The 25966-nt window shown below is 61.1% G+C and overlaps 1 protein-coding gene across 2 annotated transcripts in view; it reads left to right on the forward strand.

The window, feature by feature from the left end:
* Positions 1-25966, forward strand: part of CHID1 (chitinase domain containing 1) — a 29561-nt gene that overhangs the window by 575 nt on the left and 3020 nt on the right. Inside the window, exons 1-10 of one of the 2 annotated variants that reach the window (XM_040970732.1) lie at positions 1812-2276; positions 7068-7216; positions 8372-8521; positions 8667-8799; positions 9512-9556; positions 10128-10234; positions 10592-10653; positions 13468-13560; positions 21166-21270; positions 21732-21887. In XM_040970732.1, coding sequence (XP_040826666.1) covers positions 7106-7216; positions 8372-8521; positions 8667-8799; positions 9512-9556; positions 10128-10234; positions 10592-10653; positions 13468-13560; positions 21166-21270; positions 21732-21887 — 962 coding nt within the window. In that variant the 5' untranslated portion in view covers positions 1812-2276; positions 7068-7105. Of the gene's footprint in view, positions 1-1811; positions 2277-7067; positions 7217-8371; positions 8522-8666; positions 8800-9511; positions 9557-10127; positions 10235-10591; positions 10654-13467; positions 13561-21165; positions 21271-21731; positions 21888-25966 lie in introns of those variants that run through there. The other variant, XM_040970733.1, reaches the window with a different exon arrangement.

Here is a 25966-nt window from a genome sequence, read left to right on the forward strand (position 1 = left end):
CCCTGTGGAAGTGCATGTCCCCTGCCCTGGTCGGGCCAGCTGCCAGCAGTGGCCAGGGCTGCTGGTCTATAGCGCGCACCCCAAGCCCAGACTCATTGCCCAGGTGTCTGTCTCAGACCCCCGCCTCTGAGGGGCCCCGTGACCACCCGGGAGCACTGCATGCCAAAGTCAACTTCCTTGTCTCAAGACACCTGTGTCCATATCAGGTCCCACCCACAGGTGCTGGGGGCACCCTGCACCCGCTCCCGGGGCAGGCCAGCTGTGCTCTGCCTGGGCCACTGCAGGCAGGACCTAGAACAGACCAACTGTTGAGCGTGTACACGTTTCAACACTCAGCCCCCTCCCAGGCAGACCACCTGGCTCCTGGTATCCTGAGCTGATGGCATCATCACGCGACCCACAACACAGACCAGGCAATCCTGTACAGGGCTGAGGCACCCAGCACGGGCCAACACCCGCCCCAGGGCCAGGGGTCACACACAGGAGGCACACGTCTGCTGTGCTGGCTCCAGACTGTCTAGAAGCTTCCGCTGCATCCTCTCAGCCCAGCTTTGCTGATCCCAGCATGGGGGTGGGTGGATATGTGCAGCTGGGAGGTCTGCTGTGCCCTTCATCTGGAGCTTCCTGCCGCCCCATGCCAACAGGCAGGATACGCTCAGCAGCAGTGGTTGTGTCCTGCCCCACGGGTGACCCAGGTCAGTCACAAGGCTGCTGCTGCTGACGGGAAGAGCTGGCCTGTGCTGACTCGGCAAATGAGGAGCTGGGAGTCCCAGAGAGCCCAGGCAGGACGCTAACAGCCTCGGAAGCCCACGGCCATGGCCACCAGGTGCCTGCAGAGACAGGTGCAAGTGCCCTGGGCTGTGCCCGCAGGCTGGGCTTCCCACAGTAACTGGGGGTTCCCTGGAGACAGTCTCAGCTCGGGGACCCTCAGCTGGCCCAGGGAGCGGGGGACCCTCAGCTGGCAGGAGGGGGCTCCTCTTAGCACCCCACTCCCCAGGACTGCCCTCCGTTCTGTGTCCACAGGAGCCCCGGTAGTGGGCCCCAGGCCCACGGCCTAGCCAGGGCCTCCTCAGCCCACCCTCACTGGGAGGGCCAGGGCCAGGGGTTCAGGGCTGCCCTTGTCTGTGGCCAAGGGTGCTTGCTGTGCCTTCTGTTAAGGTCTGATTTCAAATCTGTGTTCTCCCGCTGCTATGGCATCTGCCACACTCCTTTAAGGGTCCCCTATGCAAGTTCAGAGCTCCCACCAGTCGCAGTTGGAGGTAACTTGAGTTTCGCATCCTGCACCTGGGAAAGCGTAAAGCCCGTCTGGGGTCCTGGCAGAAGCTCCTGGCTTCAGATCCGCACAGCTCTGCCTAGGGAGTCAGCAGATGCCAGATCTCTCTCTGTAACTCTGTTGTTAAAATAAACGTAACATTTCAAAAAACAACAGGGATCAGACTTCCACCTGTTGGTTCACCAAGACCAGGGCCGGGCCAACCTAAAGCCAGGAGCTTGCTGTGGGTCCCCGCACAGGTGCAAGGTCCCTGTGGGCTGTCCATCACTGCGTTCCCAGGCCACAGGCAGGGAGCTGGACGAGAAGCGGCACAGCCGGGGCTCAAATCTGCACTCGTATGGCATGCCGGCACTGCAAGTGGAGGCTCTGCCTGCCATGCCACGGCACTGATCCCGACAGTGGGTAGCGGTCGGCTCTTGGCACCGCTGTGCTCCCAGGCAGGCTGGCCGCTGACAGCCTCCTGCCCCGGGGATGTCTCTTGCTTTCAAGGATTCTGGGGCGGTGAGCTGACTTTTCCGTTGCAGATCTCTGACCGGATGCACTGAGCTGACTCGGATGCCTTGGAGGCACGTGGTCGGTGCACACCCAGCGATGCTGGGCAGCAGAATGCATGAGGAAGAGAGAGAAGGAAACGTGACCAGACAGAGACGAAGCCTGAGTCAGGGAGGACGGGCGGGAACGACGAGCCGCTGCGCCCCTGCCCTGTGGGACGACCGGGGTCGGCGTGGGGCACGCCGAGCCACCCCGGGGCCCGACCATCCTCTGCAGCTTGCGGTGCAAGGACCGGGTCGCGGCCGTCGCCATCCGCACGAGCGGCAGGGCGAGCCGCATCCTCGGGGTGCAGGGAACCCCTCCCTCCCCGAGCAGGGCCGGCCTGCGTCTGCGCACGGCATGCCCCGACTCCCGGCGTGCCCCGCGCGCGGCCGGGCGGAAGCAGGCGTGGCGCCCCGAGAGTGCGCGAGCGTGCTGGGCGGGACTTCCGGCCGGCCTCCCGGACATGAAGGTGAGGCCCGCGTCGGCCCTGCGGCTGTCGGCGTCCGTGCCGAGGGGACAGGGAGAGAGATGGAGAGACCGTGTGAGGGAGAGAGAGAGAGACTGTATGATGGAGAGAGACAGTGTGAGTGAGAGACAGTGTGAGAGACTGAGGGAGAGAGAGACCGTGTGAGGGAGAGACAAGAGTGGGTGAGAGAGACAGTGTGAGGGAGAGAGAGACCGTGTGAGGGAGAGTGACAGTGTGAGTGACAGAGACCGTGTGAGAGAGACCGTGTGAGGGAGAGAGAGACCGAGTGAGGGAGAGTGACAGTGTGAGTGACAGAGACCGTGTGAGGGAGACCGTGTGAGGGAGACACAGGAGTGGGTGAGAGGGAGAAGGAGGGAGAGACCGTGTGAGGGAGAGAGATTCTGTGTGTGAGACTGTGTTACTGCTTCTCCGTGGCGGAGGGAGAGCAAATATGAATGAATGAATGAATGAATGAATGAATGAAAACTGAGGGAGGGAGAGCAGGGCTGTGTGAAGGTGAGTGTCTGCGAGCTGTGTGGAGAGCCATGGTGCTGGGCGTGTGAGGGAAGGTGTGTGCAAAGGTGCACACTGTGTGTGAACAGTGAGGTGCACACTGTGTGTGAGCAGTCAGGTGTACACTGTGTGTGAGCAGTGAGGTGTACACTGTGTGTGAGCAGTCAGGTGCACACTGTGAGTGAGCGGTCAGGTGCACACTGTGTGTGAGCAGTGAGGTGCACACTGTGAGCAGTGAGGTGCACACTGTGTGTGAGCAGTGAGGTGTACACTGTATGTGAGCAGTGAGGTGCACACTGTGAGCAGTGAGGTGCATACTGTGAGTGAGCGGTCAGGTGCACACTGTGTGTGAGCAGTGAGGTGTACACTGTGTGTGAGCAGTGAGGTGCACACTGTGTGTGAGCAGTGAGGTGCACACTGTGAGCAGTGAGGTGCATACTGTGAGTGAGCGGTCAGGTGCACACTGTGTGTGAGCAGTGAGGTGCACACTGTGATCAGTGAGGTGCACACTGTGTGTGAGCAGTGAGGTGTACACTGTGTGATCAGTGAGGTGTACACTGTGTGTGAGCAGTGAGGTGCACACTGTATGTGAGCAGTGAGGTGTACACTGTGTGTGAGCAGTGAGGTGCACACTGTGATCAGTGAGGTGCACACTGTGTGTGAGCAGTGAGGTGCACACTGTGTGAGCAGTGAGGTGTACACTGTGATCAGTGAGGTGCACACTGTGTGTGAGCAGTGAGGTGTACACTGTGTGAGCAGTCAGGTGCACACTGTGAGCAGTGCGGTGTACACTGTGTGTGAGCAGTGAGGTGCACACTGTGTGAGCAATGAGGTGCACACTGTGTGAGCAGTGAGGTGCATACTGTGTGTGAGCAGTGAGGTGCACACTGTGTGTGAGCAGTGAGGTGTACACTGTGTGAGCAGTGAGGTGCACACTGTGAGTGAGCGGTCAGGTGCACACTGTGTGTGAGCAGTGAGGTGTACACTGTGTGTGAGCAGTGAGGTGCACACTGTGTGTGAGCAGTGAGGTGCACACTGTGTGAGCAGTGAGGTGTACACTGTGTGTGATCAGTGAGGTGCACACTGTGTGAGCAGTGAGGTGCACACTGTGAGCAGTGAGGTGTACACTGTGTGAGCAGTGAGGTGCACACTGTGTGTGAGCAGTGAGGTGCACACTGTGTGTGAGCAGTGAGGTGCACACTGTGAGCAGTGAGGTGCACACTGTGTGTGAGCAGTGAGGTGTACACTGTATGTGAGCAGTGAGGTGCACACTGAGCAGTGAGGTGCATACTGTGAGTGAGCGGTCAGGTGCACACTGTGTGTGAGCAGTGAGGTGTACACTGTGTGTGAGCAGTGAGGTGCACACTGTGTGTGAGCAGTGAGGTGCACACTGTGAGCAGTGAGGTGCATACTGTGAGTGAGCGGTCAGGTGCACACTGTGTGTGAGCAGTGAGGTGCACACTGTGATCAGTGAGGTGCACACTGTGTGTGAGCAGTGAGGTGTACACTGTGTGATCAGTGAGGTGTACACTGTGTGTGAGCAGTGAGGTGCACACTGTATGTGAGCAGTGAGGTGTACACTGTGTGTGAGCAGTGAGGTGCACACTGTGATCAGTGAGGTGCACACTGTGTGTGAGCAGTGAGGTGCACACTGTGTGAGCAGTGAGGTGTACACTGTGATCAGTGAGGTGCACACTGTGTGTGAGCAGTGAGTTGTACACTGTGTGAGCAGTCAGGTGCACACTGTGTGTGAGCAGTGCGGTGTACACTGTGTGTGAGCAGTGAGGTGCACACTGTGAGCAATGAGGTGCACACTGTGTGAGCAGTGAGGTGCATACTGTGTGTGAGCAGTGAGGTGCACACTGTGTGAGCAGTGAGGTGCACACTGTGAGTGAGCGGTCAGGTGCACACTGTGTGTGAGCAGTGAGGTGTACACTGTGTGTGAGCAGTGAGGTGCACACTGTGTGTGAGCAGTGAGGTGCACACTGTGTGAGCAGTGAGGTGTACACTGTGTGTGATCAGTGAGGTGCACACTGTGTGAGCAGTGAGGTGCACACTGTGAGCAGTGAGGTGTACACTGTGTGAGCAGTGAGGTGCACACTGTGTGTGAGCAGTGAGGTGCACACTGTGTGAGCAGTGAGGTGCACACTGTGTGTGAGCAGTGAGGTACACACTGTGATCAGTGAGGTGTACACTGTGTGAGCAGTGAGGTGCACACTGTGTGTGAGCAGTGAGGTGCACACTGTGTGAGCAGTGAGGTATACACTGTGATCAGTGAGGTGTACACTGTGTGAGCAGTGAGGTGCACACTGTGTGTGAGCAGTGAGGTGCACACTGTGTGTGAGCAGTGAGGTGTACACTGTGTGTGAGCAGTGAGGTGCACACTGTGAGCAGTGAGGTGCACACTGTGAGTGAGCGGTCAGGTGCACACTGTGTGTGAGCAGTGAGGTGCACACTGTGTGTGAGCAGTGAGGTGTACACTGTGTGAGCAGTGAGGTGCACACTGTGTGTGAGCAGTGAGGTGTACACTGTGTGTGAGCAGTGAGGTGCACACTGTGTGAGCAGTGAGGTGTACACTGTGTGTGAGCAGTGAGGTGTACACTGTATGTGAGCAGTGAGGTGCACACTGTGTGAGCAGTGAGGTGCACACTGTGAGTGAGCAGTGAGGTGTACACTGTGTGAGCAGTCAGGTGCACACTGTGATCAGTGAGGTGTACACTATGTGTGATCAGTGAGGTGTACACTGTGTGTGAGCAGTGAGGTGTACACTGTGTGTGAGCAGTGAGGTGTACACTGTGTGTGAGCAGTGAGGTGCACACTGTGTGAGCAGTGAGGTGCACACTGTGAGTGAGCGGTCAGGTGCACACTGTATGTGAGCAGTGAGGTGCACACTGTGAGTGAGCAGTGAGGTGCACACTGTGAGTGAGCAGTGAGGTGCACACTGTGTGTGAGCGGTCAGGTGCACACTGTGTGAACGCTGAAGTGTGCATGGTGTGTCTTGGGTGCCCAGTGCTTGTGGGTACCTGGAGCTAGCTGTGTGACCTCCCTAGGGGGACAGTGGGCACTGTGCCCGTGGGGTCCACCCCGGCTTCCCCTGGCGGCCATGTGGAACCACCGGACAGCTATTGGTGCCTGACAGCACATGCCACCCCTCACACGCCTGCTGACCTGGCACTCGGTCCCTGAGCTGGCTCCCTGGGGACTAGTTCTATGGCAGCTGCTCTATGCCCTTTCTGTACTCCAGGCTCCTTGTTGCCCGTTGTGACAGGCTGGGCGGAAGAGAGGCACAAGGGGGCCCGATGCCAAGTGTGCCAATCCTCGGGGACTGCCGTGGGGCCCCCACAGTCACAGCTTTACACTGTACCCCAGGGTTTCCTTCCCACCTGAGGGAATCTGCAGGCCAGGGGTTTGGAGTTGGCAGCTGCCTCTCCAAGGTCACTTCTTGCCACGGCTCCCCACATGTGTCTGCGGGTGTCACAGCTGCCCACTGGTGAGGTGGCCAGCGGCTAAAGTCCTTGCCTTGAAGAGCCAGGATCCCACATGGGCGCCAGTTCTAATCCCAGTAGCTCCACTTCCCACCCAGCTCCCTGCTTGTGGCCTGGGAAAGCAGTCGAGGACGGCCCAAAGCCTTGGGACCCTGCACCCGCGTGGGAGACCTGGAGGAAGCTCCTGGCTTCGGATCAGCTAAGTTCAGGCAGTTCACTTGGGGGAGTGGACTATCAGACAAAAGTTCTTCCTCCTCCTTTTTTTAAAGATTTATTCACTTTTATTGCAGAGTTACAAAAAGATCTATCTGCTGGCTCACTCCCAAAATGGCCACAGCATCCAGAGCTGAGCCAATCTGAAGCTAGGTGCCAGGGACTCTTCCAGGTCTCCCACGTGGGTGCAGTGTCCCAAGGCTTTGGGCCGTCCTGGACTGCCTTCCCAGGCCACAAGCAGGGAGCTGGATGGGCAATAGAGCTGCCAGGATTAGAACTGGTGCCCATATGGGATCCCAGCGCTGCAGGTAGAGGATTAGCCAATTGAACCAGCTTACTGACCCTTTTATTTTTGTGTTTTCGGTGTCCCTATCCAGAACTGTCCATGATTCCATCGCTTCACACTGAAGCCCTACTGTGACCCAAGTGGGGATGAAGTGGGGTTCCATGGTTTCCCATGAAGTCACTGGTGGTCAGAGCAGCCATGGGCATTCATGGGAGGACTGTGGGGAGCCGTGTTGGGGTGCTCTGCCCCAGCCAGGGCTGCCTGCTGCCAGGCTCATGTCCTCTGTTCTCTCCACAGCCCCCTGAGGCCTGAGGCGGAACTTGGAAAAGCCCACCATGTGGCTGCCCCTGCAACTGCTCTGGCTTGCTCTGGCCTGCTCCTGTGTGCACGCTACCCTGTCCAAGTCAGATGCCAAGAAGGCTGCCCAGAAGACACTGAGTGAGAAGGTGGGGTGTCCGACCGCACCCCACCCACGCCCCTCTCCTTCCTGCCCGGCGCGGGGCCTCGAGTGAGCAGGCTCACCCCCGTGACAGCGTCCCGTTCTTCCCCTCCTCCTTCCAGCACCTGCGCCCCAGCCCCGCTGCCGTCATGTTCTCAGCCGGCAGCTGTGCGGGTCACGCGGCCCGTGTGCTCTCCTGGAAGAGTCCCAGGGATCGTGCGTTCCAGGGTGGGTGCCCCGCACTCTCCAGCTCTCTGTCCCCATCTGCCGGCCGTTCCCTCCCGTCCACACTGGGGCACCTGACCGGCAGTCAAGTTAGAAGCCACATCAAGGGGAGGCCAAGTGAACCTGGGAGCATGGACAGAGCAGCCACGTCGAGGGGCTGGTGTCTGTGCCCTCCTGTCGGAGCTGGGGCACAGCAGGCTAGATCACCATGGTGTGCACCTATGCCCCATGTCAGAGCTGGGGCATGGCTGGCTAAACCACCATGGTGGGTACCTAGGCCCCATGTAAGAGCTGGGGCACGGTGGACTAGACCACTGTGGTGGGTACCTAGGCCCCATGTCAGAGCTGGGGCATGGCTGGCTAAACCACCATGGTGGGTACCTAGGCCCCATGTCAGATGGGGCACGGCAGGCTAGACCACCATGGTGTGCACCTACATCCATGTCAGATGGGGCACGGCGGGCTAGACCACCATGGTGAGCACCTATGTCAGGGCATTGGATGGAGTTCCGGCTGTGCTTGTGACCCACGGCCAGCCAGCGTGCTCAGGAAGGCAGCCAGGGATGACCCATGTCCCCGAGTCTCCACTGCCCATGTGAGGCCCAGGTGGGGACCAGCAGATGCAAGATCTTTTTCCATTTTTCTGTCTCTTTCTGTCTTTCAAATAAGTAAATAAGCTTTAAAACAAAGAAACAAGAAGATCCGGGGGCCAAGGACCCATGTGGAGGGGGCAGGCAGGCTCATGTGCCTTACCTGGCGTGTTGGCATCTGTGCAGCCATGGTGGCTTGGAGGGACCCCCTGGTGACGGCTGGCCGTGCGCTGCCCCTCTGGCCAGTCTCTGGTCCCGGGCACCATCCCTGGCTGCAGGGCCAGGACTCAGGGCTGCCGTGGCCAAGGGCCTACAGCAGCAGCTCGCCCCGTCTGCTCTGCTTCCAGACACACTTGTCCGAGAGGCCTGTCCAGGAGCGAGGGCTGGTGGTGACAGATCCCAGCGCCGAGGACGTGGTGCTGGAGCATCGCAGCTACTGTGCGGCCCAGGCCCGGGAGAGACACTTTGCTGGGGAGGTCCTGGGCTACGTCACCCCGGTGAGCAGTACTGCCAGGGTGGGGGGACGTCGTGGCCATGGTTCCCAGCCGTGTCCTGAGCAAGAGAGAGTGGACGTGGGCCCGCGGCGTGGCTGGGGCAGCCAGGGGCACCTGCTCACTGCCTGCCACCTCCCGTCCCGGCCAGTGGAACAGCCATGGCTACGAAATCGCCAAGGTCTTCGGGAGCAAGTTTACGCAGATCTCACCAGTCTGGCTGCAGCTCAAGAGACGTGGCCGCGAGATGTTTGAGGTCACGGGCCTGCACGACGTGGACCAAGGTTTCTGCCCCCCTTTCCCGTGTGTGTGCCCCAGGGCGTGTGTGAGAGTGCCAGGTATAGGGGCCGCAGCACTGATGTAAGAGCCTTGGCAGGCCTTAGCTGCCTCCAGATGGCCCTGGCCCTGTCCTCATGACCTGTGTGGCTGTCAGCTTCCCCCCAGGCCACGTGAGTGTGTGCAGGCTGCCCTCGTGGCCCGCGTGGCTGTGAGTCCCCCAGGCCACGTGAGTGTGTACAGGCCAGTGGAGGGCACGGGCTTGGGCTCTACTCTGACCCTTGCTGGGATCCACCTGGTATCCTAGGGGCGGTGGACCAGCAGGGGCTGCAGACCTGACACCACTTCCTGTCCAACGGAGCCCCTGAGGGCAGCTTAGCCCCACGTGTAGGGGAGGTGAGATCAGGTTTGGAGATCAGAGACCAGGAGGGCAGTGAGAATTGTGGGCGACTAGGGCATGGGCAGGGCACCCCAGGTCAAGGGTAAAGACACCACTTGTGCCAGCATCCTGTTGGGCCCCAGTTCGAGTCCTGGCTGCCCCACTTCCCACTCAGCTCCTGGAGGGGAGGGGAAGGAAGGTGCAGTGCTGGCCCTGGCAGGGAAGCAGGTCTCAGGACCCAGCTCCTCCCGATTCCTGTACTGTGCACCTGGGGCTGGCAGATGTGGTTGGGTCCCCTGGTGGGACACTGACCGGTGCTGGCCATCCCCTCATGTCTGCAGGGTGGATGCGAGCTGTGCGGAAGCACGCCAAGAACCTGCGCATCGGTGAGTTTAGCGGGCTGATGTTACTGGTCTCGGCCCCCTTTGCAGCCCACAGGCCAGCCAGACCAGCACTCCTTCCCCAGCGGCCTTGCTAGCATTGTCCTTGCCCGATCTTCCCTTCTGTACCCCGGACCAGTCCCTGAGGGTGACACTGGCCCTTGCCCACCTGTCCCCTTAGCTCCAGGCTGATAGGCAAGGACAAGTGTCCCAGGCGGGTTGGGGGTGGAGGAGGAGGTGACAGGACTGAGCTGGTACCCTGTGGGGCCCAGGCTGGGGTGCTGGTGGGCACAGGGTGGCCTCGCGGCTGGGGGCAGCACCGCTGCTGTGTCAGAGGTGGAGCGCCCTGTGGACATCCAGCAGCCAGGAGCTGGCAGGCAAGGTGCCGACCCTGGGGTCACGCCCCCAGGGAAGCGGGTGTGGGTGCTGGGCACTCACTGACCCTCGCTCTTTTGGGCCGTATGACCACCTCAGGTGGCTTTCCCCACCCTGGGCTGCCTGTGAGATGCCCTTTTGGGGGCGTCCTGTCCAAGGGGCCGCTGGGCATTTCCGGACCCCGGCCGCCTGTGTCACGCAGTGCCGCGGCTGCTGTTTGAAGACTGGACTTTGGACGACTTCCGCAGTGTCCTGGACAGTGAGGACGAGGTGGAGGAGCTCAGTAAGACTGTGGTCCAGGTGGCCAAGGTGAGCCGGGGCCAGGAGGCTCTGCGGGGCAGAGGGGGCTCCCTGTGGGAGAGGAGGGCTCCTGGGAGGAAAGGAAGTCTCGGGTGGGAGGGCCAGGGGCCTCACAGGGGGCCAGGCTTGTCTCCCATTGTGTGGAAGTGAGCCATGGATTGTCCCTTATACCAAACCTCCTGGGGTCCCCACACTGCTGGGCTGAGGGAGCAAGTGCCCTGGCCCCTGGCTCCTGGGTGGCCCCCGGGCCGCATCCACCAGAGAGGTCTCGGTGCACTGCATGAGTAACCCTGCCACGGCTGTGCCCCCTCTCCTCATCTGGCCCTCGGGGACCCGGACACCCCGTGCACTGCTCCTGTCTTTCAGGGTCAGCACTTCGATGGCTTTGTGGTGGAGGTGTGGAGCCAGTTGCTGAGCCAGAAGCATGAGTGAGTGGGGGGACCAAGGGGACAGGGCCTGTGTGGAGGATCTTCAGCATCCCGGCTGGGAGAGCCCTGGGGCCTGACACTGAGCCACATCTGGAGGCCTCTGCTGGTGCTAAAGGGGGTGCGGAGGCTCAGGCGAGACGCGGGTCAGCTCGCTGACCACCAGGAGCTGTCCTGGGGTGTGGGTGCCAGCCAAGTGTGACCTGTCCCTGCGTTGTGAACACCTGCAACCTGTAGAACGCTGTGGACTTGCCACATGGACTCCGCCACGGTCCACCTCACAGCCACCCTGGCCCACAACTTGCTGAAGTCCACTTCATGGCCATAGCCGCCAAGACCCTTGGGCTCTGCCACGGTCCAGTTCATGGCCATGGCCATCCAGGCCCTTGGGCTCTGCCACAACTGCATCGGCCCTGACCACCCGAAGCTGCCCTGGGCCAGGGCAGTCAGGACCAGCATCAGAGGGCACTCCACCCAACACAAGCCACCCTTGGACCCTCTTCCCTAACTACCCTGGGGGACACACCGCACACGGTAGAGTCCCCATCTTCAGGGTCTGCTGTCGTACCTGCTCTGCCCCAGTGGATGCCAGGGGGCCTGGAGGCCCTGCCCTAAGCAGCCAAGCCACCTCAGAGGTGGGGGTCCGTATGCCTGGACCCCGGACTGCTGCAGGGAGGGGAGAGGTGAGAGCAAAGCCCAGAGAAGGGTTGGTACCACCCCCATAAGCCCCCTCATCCCTGGCTCGCAAGCCGCCTCTTCACCCTGCGCCCCATCACCTCGAGGGCCTGTAGCCGTGTTCTCAGGGCCCAGTGTCCTTCCAGAACCACGGAGCAAGCCTGGGCAGGTGTGCAGGCCTTCGCCTTCCCGCCATGTCCACACACGCAGGTCAGAGCCCTCTGCTGCCCAGGGGACAGGCCAGTGACCAGGAGCCACGGGACCAACTACACAGGGGGAGGGGTCAGCACCACTGATGTCTGTGCTCAAGTCTGTCTTCCCATCCAAGGCCGTTCCCGCCCCCTCTGTTCCCCCCCATGGCTGTTCCCCCTCCCTCTGTCCCCCCATGACCATTCCTGCTCCCTCTGTCCCCCATGGCCGTTCCCACCCCCTCTGTCCTCCAACGCCGGTCCCTCTCCCTCTGTCCCCCCATGGCCATTCCCGCCCCCTCTGTTCCCCCCATGGCTGTTCCCCCTCCCTCTGTCCCCCATGGCCGTTCCCACCCCCTCTGTCCTCCAACACCGTTCCCTCTCCCTCTGTCCCCCATGGCCGTTCCCACCCCCTCTGTCCTCCAACGCCGTTCCCTCTCCCTCTGTCCCCTCATGGCCATTCGCGCCCCCTCTGTCGCCCCATGGTCATTCCTGCCCCCGTCCCCTGTGTCCCCCCATGGTCATTCCTGCTTCTTCTGTTCCTCTCCACATGGCCATTCCTGCCCCCTCTGTCCCCCCACCGATGCCGTTCCCGCCCCCTCTCCCCCCCACCCAAGGCCGTTCCCGCCCCCTCTGTCCCCCCACCCATGGCCGTTCCCGCCCCCTCTGTCCCCCCACCCATGGCCGTTCCCGCCCCTCTCTCCCCCCACCCATGGCTGTTCCCGCCCCTCTCTCCTCCCACCCATGGCCGTTCCCGCCCCCTCTCTCCCCCTACCCATGGCCATTCCCGCCCCCTCTGTCCCCCCACCCATGGCCCCCCTCCCTCTGTCCCCCCAGCCATGGCCGTTCCTGCCCCCTCTGTCCCCCTAGCCATGGCCATTCCTGCCCCCTCTGTCCCCCCACCCATGGCCGTTCCCGCCCCCTCTCTCCCCCCACCCATGGCTGTTCCCCCTCCCTCTCTTCCCCCACCCATGCCGTTCCCGCCCCCTCTCTCCCCCCCACCCTTGGTCGTTCCTGCCCCTTCTCTCCCCCCACCCATGGCTGTTCCTGGCCCTCTGATGCGCTGTCTCAGTCGAGTCTGTCCTCCAGGGGTATGTGGTCAGAAGCGTGAGAACAACCTTCCCCCTCATCTTCTGCAGGCTCAAGGGCCTCCCTGCTCCCTGGTGGCCCAGGGTCTCACTCAGGGGTCCTGGCACTCAGCCTCACTTGGACCCCATTGCGGAGACAGGAATGTGCCTGGCCTGTGATCTTGGTGCTGCTGGGGGTGACAAGGCCTCAGGGACTCAGCCTCCCAGTGTGCCCTGACGCAGCCTCACCCACACTGTGGACATGTGGCTGTGGCCTGGCCTCAGGTGGCATGGCTTCCGAGGGGTGACGGAGTCATCCAGACTTTGTTCCTGAGCATGTGTGGGTTGTGTGCAAGCCGTACTCTGAGATGACACGTGCCTGCAGGGGGCAGACTTGGCACCCACCGTCTCTAAGGGGTACAGAGCAGGTTTGGGGACACTGTTACACCCTCTTGGGTCCCATGGAAAGTGAAGCTGGGAGTCTGTGCCTGGCCCACTGCTGACTGCCCCTCCACCTCCGGGGGCCTCTGGCCCATACCACCTTCTCTGGTTTTCTCCATCCGGTGGTCCCTGCCTGCTTGGAATACTCCCAGGTGCTGCAGCCTGTCCTTGTCCCTGATCCCGCACCTGGCACAGCCCTTACAGTCACCTGTGGCGTGTCCCTGGTTGAGAGTGAGCAGACTGTCCTGGGGTCCTGAGGCATGCTGTCATATGTGGGGCTCCATGCTTGAGCCCCTCTTCCCAAGGGGAGCCTCGCAGGTCCCACACCACAGGGTCAGCAAGGTACACCTAGAAGGCCAGCTGGAAGCTCCCGGGGGACACTGGTGGTACCTCCTGCAGGGCCGCCCAGGCTCTGTGGGGTGACCACACGTCTCTGTCCTTTGCAGAGGCCTCATCCACATGCTGACCCACGTGGCCGAGGCACTGCGCCAGGCCCGGCTACAGTGCATCCTGGTCATCCCGCCCGCGGTCACTCCCGGGTAAGTGCTGCTCCCTCTGCCATGCGCAGGCGCTGTCCACCCGCCCTGGCAGGGCTGGGCCTTTTTACTGCTGGCCTCCCACGTGTATGCCTGTGAGTGGGTGCAGCTGCATCTGCAGCAGATGAGGGACAGTTTGAGAACTGGGAGGCCTGTGGGCATTGCTGCCCTCTGCCCCTCCCTACCATGTCTGACCCGTCCCAGGGCTTACCTGGGGGAGCACGGGCTCCCCAGAGGGTCCTGATTCCACAGGCCTCGCCTTCTGAGTCCTCTGTCAGGGATGGGCTGGCTAGAGGTTGCATATGGGAAGATGTGGGGGCAGCTTGGGAGCTGGGAAGGGCCGTCTCTGGCTGTGGCCAGTGGGGGTAGGTGTCTGGGAGCCAGCCCTGCCAGCCCCCAGGAGCAGCCCGGACGAGGCTGCCAAGAGCAGCCGTGGCCCGCTGCCTGCAGATGCTGGTTCCCAGCTGGTTGGGGGCCATCTCAGCACTGAGGAGGAAGCTGCCTGGGTATGGGATTCCTGGGGAGGCCCGGCCCAGGCAGCCACCCTGCACTGCGCCCAGAAAAGGTGCAGGTGAGGACGATGCAGGCAGAGCCCGGGGCAGTAGCCACAGCTGGCAAGCAGTCCACCCTGAGGCCCTGGGGCCTGGAGCAAGAGGCGTGACCAAAGGTAGGGTCAGCTGGGGCCAAGTGGGTGCTTAGCCCTGTTCACTGCCGGGGCCCAGCAGACGTGGGGTGCACCAGTTTCCCCCCAACACACATTGAGATATTCTCTTCAGAAATGAACACAGGACAGGAGGCTTTCCGCTGGAGGCCAGGCCAAGGGGACAGACCGCTTCTGTGTCATCCTGTCCTGAGGGCTGGGGAGTCCCTGCAGTGGCCCCGTCAAGTGTAGACTGCAGGATGGTGCCAGAGCAAGGATGGGTTAGGCCTGGCACACCCCTCCTCAATGGCCAACTCACCAAGGGCTGCCCTCTGTGGGACATTGGGCCTGCCAAAGCCCTGGGCCTGGCCAAAGCTCTGTCTCTAAGAAACAGAGCTGACCCCACTCAGTGCGGTCCTTGGGAATGGCCAGTCTAGGGACTGGCACCGTGGGCTAGCCTCTGCTGCCCTCCCGGGCACGCCAGCAGGGAGTTGCATCAGAAGTGGGGCAGCCGGGCGTTGGCCAGCGTCAGAAGAGGCAGTCGTGCCATATCCAGGACATTCGAACCACGTGCAGTAGCTGGGAGCCCCCAGAAAAGCCCACATGGCTCTTTTCCAGGGTCTGCTTGTGGGCACCCCATGCTCGGACCCTTCCTCTCCAGGTCTACCTGTGTGAACTCCATGCCCAGGCCCTTCCTCCACGGGTCTGCCTCTGGGCACCCCATGCCTGAGCTCTTCCTCCCTGGGGTAGAACCCAACATGAGCTGCCTCTTGCCCTGGGTCCATAGCTGGATGCAGTCCAGTTCTGCCAGCTGCCCCTACCCTACCATGGCACCTATCATTTATTTTTGATAATCTTTACATAGTTAATTACAGCACAGAGGTTCAAGGGCTACAGGAAAGTGGGTAAAACTATTATTTCCACATTTTTTTCCTGTATCTGGGGTAAAGGGGGAGATAAAGGAAGAAGCCCCACCCAGCTCCCACCCATCCCAGGTCCCCGATGTGAGGCATGCTCCGAGGGTCTTGCTGAAGTGGCTTTGATAGTTCGACAGTTATGAATTGCTGCCAGTCTCACCATTCCAAGCACAGTGAGTTTGCTGCAGAATCCACTGATTGACATAGTCTACCTTAGTATGGCTGGGGTAGTTGATTGATTTGTTCTGTCCTTTGTTGTGGTGCCAGGTATCCTCTGCAGGTTCTGATGGACCGCCATGTCTTCCATGTGCACCTGGTTATGCTCTCAATTGCTCTGTCTGAGCCTCTTAGGAGGCTCGGCTCTGGCACTTGCACTCCATGGCAGACCATGGAACTTGCACTTCTCTTCGTGGTAAGGGTTCTGAATCTGGCAGTTCGACTGGGGAGAGCCCCAATGAAACTTTGTTTGAAGTGATCCCAGACCAGATTCTTGTGTGTACTTGCAAGTACAGGGCCTGGTACAGTCCATCACCCCAATCAGCTGGTGGTCTCAATTGCTAGGCTGGTTCTGTTTCCAGCCCTTTCCTCCACTGGAACCAATGGGTGTTGCAGTCCAGCCAATTCTGCCCAGCACACACTTGGCCCTCACATAAACCAGTGGGGGCTGCAGCCTAGTTGGAGTGACCCACAATAACCCCCTCCAGGTCCATCCCCTACCCTGGTTTGCCAGTATGTGCAGCAGACTAGTCCAGTCTGCCCCACATCCCATTCGGCTCTCGTACATGTCAATGGGCATTGAAGCCTAGTTCAACCTAACCAGCTCCTACTCAGCCCACACACATGCTGTTGGGTGTCTCTCTGTCTAGCCACCCCAGCCCCTGTCCTGGTTTTCGTGCTCCCCAGTGGGAGTGGTAACCCAAGAGGGAGGAGCCCACTATTTCCCTTCACTCCCACTATCGGATTATGGCCACTCCCACTCCCGGATTATGTACTCTCCTGGTGGTTCTGGAGTTCAGCTTGACAGATTCAGCCTCCAGTGCCAGCCTCTGCCAGCTGATGCTGTGGCTAAGCCCTACCAACCCTCACCCTCTCTGATTTTTGCTTGCACCAGGAGGACAGTCAGACCAACCTAGTTTTTCCCTGATCTAGTCCACATGAGGCGCACAGGTGTTATAGACCTGCTTAGTCTGGTCTGCCCCCATCCCAGCTCAAGCTCTCCAGTGGGAGTGGTTGTCTAGCAGGGGAGCCCACATTCCCCCTGCCAGCCTTGCCCCCTCCTTCCCTCGTTCTCACGTGTGCTGTTTGTGCGCTGCAGCCACATCTGGTACAGGTAACCTCACCTGGGCATTTTGTAATGTGCACTGGCTTGTGTCGCATCTGAACCTGGCCAGACCCACACTGCTCTAGTGCTCAGATTTGCCAGTGGGTGATGTGAACTGGTTCAGTCTGGTCTGCCCTCCACCTATGCCAAATGTATGCCAGTGGGTACCTTTCCCTGGCCTGGTCTGGGCTGTTCCTTATTGTGCTTCTTGCACTTACCTGCAGGGACTGTGTCCTACCAGAGGAGTTGCCCAGGCTCCTCCATCAGAACCTCTCCCAATGCCAGATTTCGTGCATCCCTACTCAGTCCACCTCCTGTCCTAGCAGGAACAATGGCTTTTCCTGACTGGCCTTCAACCCAATCTGGTTCTTACTGTTGTATATTTCAGCCCAACCACGGCTTGTCCATACCCAAACACAGCTCACATATGGCTCAGTAGGGGCAGAGACCTAGCCTAGTCCATCCCACATCTACCCTGGTCCACCAGATGGTATTGGAGTCTAGCCCAGCTTGGTGCGTCCAGTCCCAGTCCACACTTGTGCCAAGGGTCACTCCAGCCATATCCAGACCAGACCACAGCCCCCACTCCAGCCCCCGCATTCCTCAGTGGGAACCCCAACCCAGCTAGAGTGTCCCCTTAACTTCCCTACTGGGCCTGTTCCCAGCCATAGACCGTGCACATGCCAGCTTAACATAGATCCTCACCTGTCTTGGCCTTTGCCTTCGATGCTATGGCCTGGCATCCCTGGCTCACGCAGACCAGCAGGTATAAGAGCCTAGCTCAGCATGACCTGTGCTCCAGCCTGATTTCTGTTTTTGCTTGTGAGCTAAAGTTTGCTCGGCCCTGCCTGGTCCACCCCGTTCCATTACCCACCCACACATTACCCAGCCATTGGAGCTACTTTGCCCGGCTTGTCCGACCCCTAGGCCTGGACCATGTGTTCACCAGTGGGAGCTAAGACTCACCAGGGGAGTTTCCCAAGTTCCTCCACTTAATCCACTCCCAGACCCAGTTCCCATACATGCCCTTGGGCTTTAGGCCAGGTCCCGGCCAAATCTGGCCTTCCATTTGGCCTTGTATGAGCTGGTGAAGGTTGCAGCCCAACCCACCTCACACCCTATTCAGGATTCACAGTCGGGTGCTGCTGCCTTGACCAGTCCAGACTGTTGTCAGTTCCTTTACCTGTGATTGATAGCAGGCTCCTTGGTCACACCTAGCTTAGTCCATCACCACCCCAACTCTTGAGCTAACCAGCAAGGCTAGTATTTCCACAGGGTTTGGCTCAGATATCCCACAGAATCTACCCCCAGAAATGGTTCTCTCGTGTGCTAGTTAATGTCATGGCCCATCTCCTGATCCATCATTCTGTCAAGTAATAGGATATGGTTCTGCTAGACAAGCCCCCAACCTTAGCTTCTGCATGGAGTGGGGTACAGTGGTCAGCATTGTTCAATGGTAACTTCTACACAGGACTCAAAGGAGGCTGGCATATCAGTCTGACTCATAAATATCATCTGGTCCCTCTCCTGTATACTACCAGGTCTCAGTACGCTTGCTTACCTTCAAAGGAGAAGTTACTCTGTTGTTGGGAGTCTTCAGGATTGATTCGCAACCTAGAAGCACAGTAGGCCCAACATGGAGCTACCTAAGCAGCAATTCATAGCCCCAAAACCCCAGAGTTCGCCGCAGGGCGGCCAGTAGGCACTATAGGTGCACTGACTGCCCAGGGACAGCTCGCCGTATGTTCATGGAGACGGACCCGGCCTGGGACCTGCCAGCAGCCTGTTTTACCCCCCGACCCCTAGGTCACCCCCTCCCAATCCCATCTACTGCACAATGTTGGCAGCGGTAGGGCCCAGGCCTGCCCCAGCAGGGATTTCTATCGGCCACACAGGGCCAGGTCTCATTCTCACAGGTTCCTGCGGCCCATTTCCCGTGGCCGCCTTCTCCCCTCTGCTGGGACTTCCCCATGTTCTCCAGGGCCCCCCGACCCAGGCGCCACCACAGTGACGTCACTCAGGCCATGCCCTGGAAGGGGTAGTCGAGGTGCTTGGTGGCCACACACAGTGCTGGGCGCTAGAGCCAGCCCTGGCCAAGCCCGCAGGGCATCAGTGGGGAGGGTCCGGCCTAGCTGGGGTTGGGTTATTAGCTGGAGTCTCTCGAGGTCAGACATTGGGCAGTCTGGATCGGCCCAGGCAGCAGCAGCGTTTGACCTGGCTCTGCTGGCCCGTCGTCCGTCTGCAGCCTCCTGTAGGTCCCAGCCTGGGGGCGGGAAAGGGGAGCTGTTCCAGGACCACATCTTTGGCCAAGCAGAAATGTCACCGCACTGCAGCTTTGTCCTCCACTGGAGGGACCTGCTGTCCCAGGGGAGGTGCCTGGTCAGGGCTTGTGCTGCTGTATGCACGGGCCCCAGAGCGAGGAGACAGCGAGGGATGGGCCCCTGGGGTGGTGGGAGGACAGTGAGAAGCACCAGTTGGGTCCAGGGCCACCTCCTGCAGTGTAAGAAGCCCTTGCCTTCTGCCAGACCCAAGTAAGGCTGGACCACCACCCCATCCCCAGGCTGCTGCTCAGACGTAGGACCCTGACCTATGGGACCACCACCAGCCTACCCCAGTCCGCTGGTCACAGGACTCTCACCTGGCCCTGACACAGGACACCTCCAGTCCACCCCAGGCCATTGTCACATCTACTTGTGTCTGATCAAATCCTTTGGCTTTGAGGTAGAGGTTCAAGTCCCACCCCTCTCCTGGTGCAGGTATCCATCCTCACACTCAGCGTTGGCCATGGGAAGGACACCTGGAGGCTCGGGTGGACGACTCCAGGACATTGAACTAGACACAGCCACTGGGTTTGCGTTCCTGAGACAAGGAGAGGAGCCAGGACTGAGCCTGGGGTCTCGGGTTCAGCTGTGCCAGGACTGAGGGACATGGCACAGAGGGTCCTCCGTGGGGATCAGGCTGGGGTCTGGGAAAGAGGTGCTGCAGCTGGCCAGGTGCCTGGGACTCCTGGCCCCAGTGGTGTCATGGGTCCCCCCTCCCTGCCCCTCTCCCTCCTCCCCAGCAGTTCTGAGCCCGTAGGAGGGCTGTCCCAGGAGACGCGGCCTGGTGCGTCTGAGTCCAGGAGTAGGAGGAGCCAGGATGTCACAGGAGCCTGCCATGTCACAGGGAGAAATCCTACAGCCCTTCCCCGTCCCTGGAAGCCTGTGGTGCTTTGTCCCTCCTGACTCGTACCGCTTTCCCAACGCTCCTCTGGGCAGTCCCTGAGTGAGCTTGGGCACCAGGACAGAGGGACCCATAGCCCCTTTGGGCAGCCCTCATGTGGCTCATCTGGCCTGGGCCTGGAACTTTCTGCTGTGTGGTCCCAGCATGAGCCACGGTTGTCCACCCGTGTACCTCTGCTCCCCATCCCAGGACGCCCAGCGCTGTCCCCTCTGCCATGCTTCTTCCCATGTGGCTGTGGTCTGAATGTATACCCAGGGCACTCACATTGGTGGTCAGACCCCACGTGATGTGTGGGGAGTGGGCTCGGCACCCCTGTGGTTCTGACCCAGTGTGACGTGTGAGGAGTGGTTCCGACCCAGTGTGACGTGTGTGGCGATGTGAGGAGTGGGGTCTGTGCCCTCGTGAAGGCTCGGTGGTGGTCGAGCCACCTGCATCATTGGCCCCCTTTTACTGGAGCGCCTGTGGACACTCACGGGGAAGCAGTGCAGGTCCCACGGCCTCAGGGGAAGCCAAAGGGCACCCAACTCATTCGTGCTGTGACAGTCATTTGGGGTGCAGGGTGAGCCCCTGCAAGATGTCTGTCACTCTTCCACTCAAACTAATTAAGCCTTTGAGGACGTGTGTGCGAGGGGCTCCCAGGCGGCCACTGCTACGTCAGCACACGAGATGAGCCCATTTCTGGGGTCTGTTCACATCCTGCCTGCAATTCCCGCTGACGTGTGCCACGGGAGGCAGCAGCGATGTGCCGGTACTCGGTCCCTGCCACCCACTGGGAGACCCAGATGGAGTGCAGGCCCCTGCCTGGGGTCCAGCCCTGGCCGCTGAGTCTGTGTCTGACCCTCAGGGTCCTCGTTCACTCTGGAAGTGACCAGCCGCAGGGGCGCTTACAAGTGTGGCTGTGGCTGTCCCCAGCTGCACGCTCTGGGCCGTCGGCTGTATCTACCCCGTGTCCCTGCCATGCTAACCACAAAGGCAGCTCCTGGGCCAGTCCCCCTCTGGTATAGTGTGAGCCCCAGTAGGGACATGTCCGAGTCCCGGCCCGTGGGCGGTGGGAGTCTGTCTGGCACACCAAGTTCTGGCTTCGAGACCACCTGAGTGTGTGAGTTTTAGGGGCTGCTGTGGGCCACCCTGCTCTCCCTGAGCTGTGGGCAGAGCACGTGGGCCATCCTGGGCCCTCCGGGCACAGAGACAGTGTCCTTGTCCACCCGGGCCCCTGGCAGCAGGGCTCACACGTGAGTGCTTTGGGTTCATGCTGGAACTGGATAATCTCACAGTGTATGGCACCCTTCATAGCCATGTTCTCCTCTGCCCGGCCCGGCCAGCTCCTGGACACCCAGTCGGGCTTTAGGATTGTTACCCCGAGCAAGCTGCAGGCCGTCCTGTGTGGGGAAAGAGGGCTGTGCGGGCTGCTGGCTGTGAGAGGCCCCACTGACCACACTGTGTGCGGGCTGCTGGCTGTGACCGAGGCCTGCTGGCTATGGGACTGAGGGCTGCCCTTGTCTTTGCAGGACTGACCGGCTGGGCACGTTCACACACAAGGAGTTTGAGCAGCTGGCTCCCGTGATGGATGGCTTCAGCCTCATGACCTATGACTTCTCTGCCTCATCACAGCAGTGAGTGTGACCTGGGCTCTCAGAGACCACCTGCTGGCTGTGGGCCCTGCCGGACGCCCCTCCTGGGTGTGGGCCCTGCTGGACACCCCTGCCAGACTCCCCTGTTGGCTGTGGGCCCTGCCAAACGGTCCTGCCAGACAGAGCCCTGGGAAACCAACCTGAGGAGAGAAGTCCGATTTGCCATGGATCTGCTGGCCCTCCTCCCCTCTGGGGTCCCCAGGCCTGAGACCCTGGCCTGCACTCGGGGTGGACGGTGCAGTGAGCACCCTCCCTGTGGGTGGGGGACTGTGAAGGGAGCTTGGCCACTTTGCCCACAGCCTCGTTTTCTGTTTTTTCCTGACCGCGGGGAGGGGCCTGGCCGTACCCAGAGGGAGACATGCTGTCCACAGTGAGGCCTCCGGGCCTGGGGTCAAGCGCAGGGCTCCTACCTCTGTTCACCTCTGCCCTCGCTGCTCTTACAGACCTGGCCCCAACGCCCCACTGTCCTGGGTTCGAGCCTGTGTACAAGTCTTGGACCCCAAGTCAAAATGGCGGGGCAAGATCCTTCTGGGACTCAACTTCTACGGCATGGACTATGCAGCTGCCAAGGATGCCCGGGAGCCCGTCGTGGGGGCCAGGTGAGCCCAGGGACCCTCAGCATGGGGCCCAGGAGCCCGTCTTGGGGGTGGAGCCTGGGGAGCCCCAGGGCTGAACCTGGGCTGGCAACCACAGGTTCAGAGATGTAGGCCTGGAGTGCCGAGGTGGTGAGGGGGGTGTCGTGACCAGGCAAGGGGTGTGTTGTGTGCCAGGAGAGGGGTGTGTTATGTGCCAGGAGAGGGGTGTGTTATGTGCCAGGAGAGGGGTGTGCCATGTGCCAGGCAAGGAGTGTGCTGTGACCAGGCAAGGGGTGCCGTGTGCCAACTGAGGGGTGTGCATGACCAGCTGAGGGGTGTGCCACGACCAGGCAAGGGGTGCCGTGGCCAGGGGTGTACCATGGGACTGTCCCCACCTCCGCCCACTGGGAAAGCTGGACTGGGCTCCTGTCTTCCACTGTCCCCACCGTGGGCTCGGCGTCACCTCTGACCCACAGCCCTTGGTACTTTTGTTCCTCTGTAGGTTTTTGTTTTTAAGGTGTTTTTATTTCACTTTTTGAACTGTAGAGTTACAGAGGGAGTGGGAGGGAGAGATCTTCCAACCACTGGCTCACACCCCACATGGCCACAGCCGCTGGCCCGTCCAAAGCCAGGAGTTTCATCTGAGTCTGCACGTGGGTGCAGGGACCTACAGCCTTGAGACATCCTCCACTGTGTTCCCAAGCACATTAGAAGGGAGCTGCTTGGGAAGTGGAGCAGCTGGGACGCCAACCAGCACCCACATGGGGTTCCATCATCTCATACAGCATCCACGTCCCAGGCCGGCCCCTCCGGTATTGGCTCTGTTTCTCCTGTTTGTCTCCTTGTTTGGGGTCCTGCCGGGCTGTGGGCCTGGCCCCCCGGGACTGACCGGGCTGAGTGCTGGGTGTCTGCAGCCAGCTAGCTGGCTTCTCTGCTCTGGGACAGGCAGGGTCCGCCTCTGGGGAGCAGTCTGCACCCCATTTTTCTGGAGAGCCGGACCTGGAGATTACTCACTGAGCTGAGGGGTCTCCCGAGCCTGCACTTATCCCAGCAGTGAGCTGAGGGGTCCCCCGGGGGAGGGCCCCGGGCACCCGTGGGGCAGCTCAAGCCTGGACCCAGACCAGCTGCCTACCCAGGGGAGGGCCCTGGGCACCAGTGGGGCAGCTTAGGCCTGGACCCAGACCAGCTGCCTACCCAGGGGAGGGCCCCGGGTACCCGTGGGGCAGCTCAGGCCTGGACCCAGACCAGCTGCCTACCCAGGGGAGGGCCCCGGGTACCCGTGGGGCAGCTCAGGCCTGGACCCAGACCAGCTGCCTACCCAGGGGAGGGCCCCGGGTACCCGTGGGGCAGCTCAGGCCTGGACCCAGACTGCAGGCAGGAGCAGGTGGGTGGAGGGAGCCGAGCCTCACTAGGTGGCCAGTTGCTGCCGCCCTGCCTGCTATTGTAGCAGACGCCAGCTCAGCAGGGCAGCCTCCCAGAGGCAGGAAGTGCTGACGGGGCGAAGGTGTGCCTGTCCTGGTCCTGACCAGCTGCTTCAGAGGACATGGTGTGGGAGGGCTAGTAGCAGGTGCCCACAGCCACCAGTCTTCTCGGTGGGCCTGGCTTGCAGCAGCAGCAGTTCCCACCATCTGAGGGCAAGGAGGAGCCTTGCCTTCCCAGGGCTCTGCACTCACCCCCCCAGGCTGGGGGACCACCAGGGCTCTGGAGGTGCTCAGATACCTGCCCTGGCCAGGGGGTCTCCACTGACCCACTGTCCCCCAACACGGGTGAACTCAGGTGGAGCTCTGGTTTTTTTTTTTCTTTCATTTATCTACTTGAAAAGCAGCTAACACAGGAGACCTTCATCATTGGCTCACTCCCCAGATGGCCACACTGGTGGGAGCTGGGTCATGTTGAAGGCAGGAGCAAGAGCTCCATCTGGGTCTACTGTAGGTGCAGGGACCTGAGCACTGGGCCACCAGCCGGGACCCTGGCCACTGCACCACTCAGCCGTCCTCTCCCTCTGTTGGCATAGACAGGCTTTTCTCTCAGAAGTCTCTCATGTGCCCAGACCTGCCCCTTGACGTCACATGATCATCTATCAGGGTCTTGGCCGTCCCCTGGCGTCAGCTCCTTCCCTGCCTGGAGGTGGGCGAGGGCCCTCAGGCTGTGGAGAACAGGGCTGCCTGTGCACAGGGGCCCTGTGATGGCAGCTTGGAGCAGTGTCCACTCGCTGTGGTCACTTGGCCACTCCTCCCCAAGTGGTTCATTTCTACCCTGGACCTGGGTCCCCTGGAAAGCAGCCCCTTATGAGGCTGGAGCTATCCATTGGACACGCTGTGACCCCCATTGTCCCTTGGCCCGGTGAGGGGAGTTTAGTGAGTGGGTGATTTGCCACCATAAAGGTAGCTCAGGGGCCTTGCACTGTGGTGGAGGGGGTCAGGCCACCCACCTGCGGGGCCAGCATCCCACATGGGCGCCAGTTCCAGTCTCAGTGCCTCCACTTCCCATCCAGCTCCCTGCTGGTACACCCGGGAAAGCAGTGGAGGACGGCCCAAGTGCTGCGGTCCCTGCATCTGCGTGGGAGACCGAGATAGAGCTCCAGGCTCTGTAACTTTGTCTTTCAAAGACAGACAGGCCAGGGAGGCCCAGTCTGAGCTTAGGAGGGAGGTCGAGGCTGGGCTGGGATTTAGGACCCCTGCCCAGGAGCAGCCCCAGCCCCCTCCTGGGGCTGGCCCTCACCTGCTGCCCGACAGGAACAGAGGTCCCTCGCAGCAGGCCTGGGGGCCCATCGGCTGCCGTCCGTCAGCCTTGGGCATGGTTCTAGCACATGCAGCCATGCCATCTGTTCATACCCAGAGCCAGGGTCCTGCAGTCCAGAAGGCCAGTGGCCATGTGGTGTTCAGGGCCAGCCATCTGTGCCTGCCTGGAAGGGGGGATCTGTGATGCAGTGTCCACTGGTGCTGCCCATGGCCATGGGCTCCTTGAGTAGCTTCATCACTCCCTGGCAGCCACAGAGCACCCTAGCAGCTGCATCTCCCTGACCCTGTGCTCTCCACTCCCAGCACTGAATCCTTTGCAGGTGGATCTAGGTACTGATGTGTAGCCTCCTGTAGCTGCCCACTGCCCTGGTGTGCCCGGGTGTCCCTCCCACGTAGGCTTCGGCAGGACCTGCCCCAAGGGCTGCTAGGAGCCCAGGGCCCTAGCCCTCTGAGGGGTTCCTGGCTTGGCCTCCCAGCCTCCCACTGCACAGATGCCAGGGCTGTGGCCAGGGAGGCCGGGGGCGTGGCCAGGGAGGCCGGGGGAGTGGCCATGGAGGCCGGGGGAGTGGCCAGGGAGGCTGGGGGAGTGGCCTGAGAGCCCAGGGGAGTGGCCGAGAGCCCAGGGGAGTGGCCAGGGAGGCCAGGGGAGTGGCCGAGAGCCCAGGGGAGTGGCCAGGGAGGCCTGGGGAGTGGCCCGAGAGCCCAGGGGAGTGGCCAGGGAGGCCTGGGGAGTGGCCCGAGAGCCCAGGGGAGTGGCAAGGGGGGCCAGGGGAGGGGCCGTCCCACTGTAGAGGTTGTGCTTGTAGGCGCCAGGGCAGGTGAAGGCCATGTTTGGGCAGCACTTGAGCCTGTTTCACAGCACGTTCAGTGTGCCCAGCCGCGGTCCCTGCACACTGCCCACCCAGTTCCACCTCCCAGGATCACTTCCTGCGTGGGGCTTTCTGCAGGCACCTCCTCTCGACCAGGGACAAAAATTGAGGAGCAAGCAGCTGGTAACGTGGGCTCTGCTCCCTTCGAAGCCATTCTGCACTGTCCACCTGTGGTCCCTGGCTTCGTCCCCATCAAGCCCCACACACACAGCATGGTGTGCTGGTTCCTCTCCCTTCCCTCTACTGGGGCGTCCTGACCCTGCCTTCAGAGGCCATGGTCCACCTCTGCCCCAAGCCTTGCTGGCACCTTCAGAGCAGACATAGCTACCCTCCTGTCTGCTGCGCGGCCAGCAGACGAGAAACAGGCCCGTGCCTGAGAAGCTGATCCAGCCCTAGGAGGAAGCCTCAGCCCTCGGCCCTAGCACCACATACTGCACCCTTCCTCCACTGAAGAGGCAGAGTTGGAAGGGAGGAGATTTGCTGTCACTGGCTC

This window comes from Ochotona curzoniae, unplaced genomic scaffold (assembly GCF_017591425.1).
Source record: "Ochotona curzoniae isolate NIBS_2020 unplaced genomic scaffold, NIBS_Ocur_1.0 scaffold_4937, whole genome shotgun sequence".
Classification (NCBI taxonomy): Eukaryota; Metazoa; Chordata; class Mammalia; order Lagomorpha; family Ochotonidae; genus Ochotona; species Ochotona curzoniae.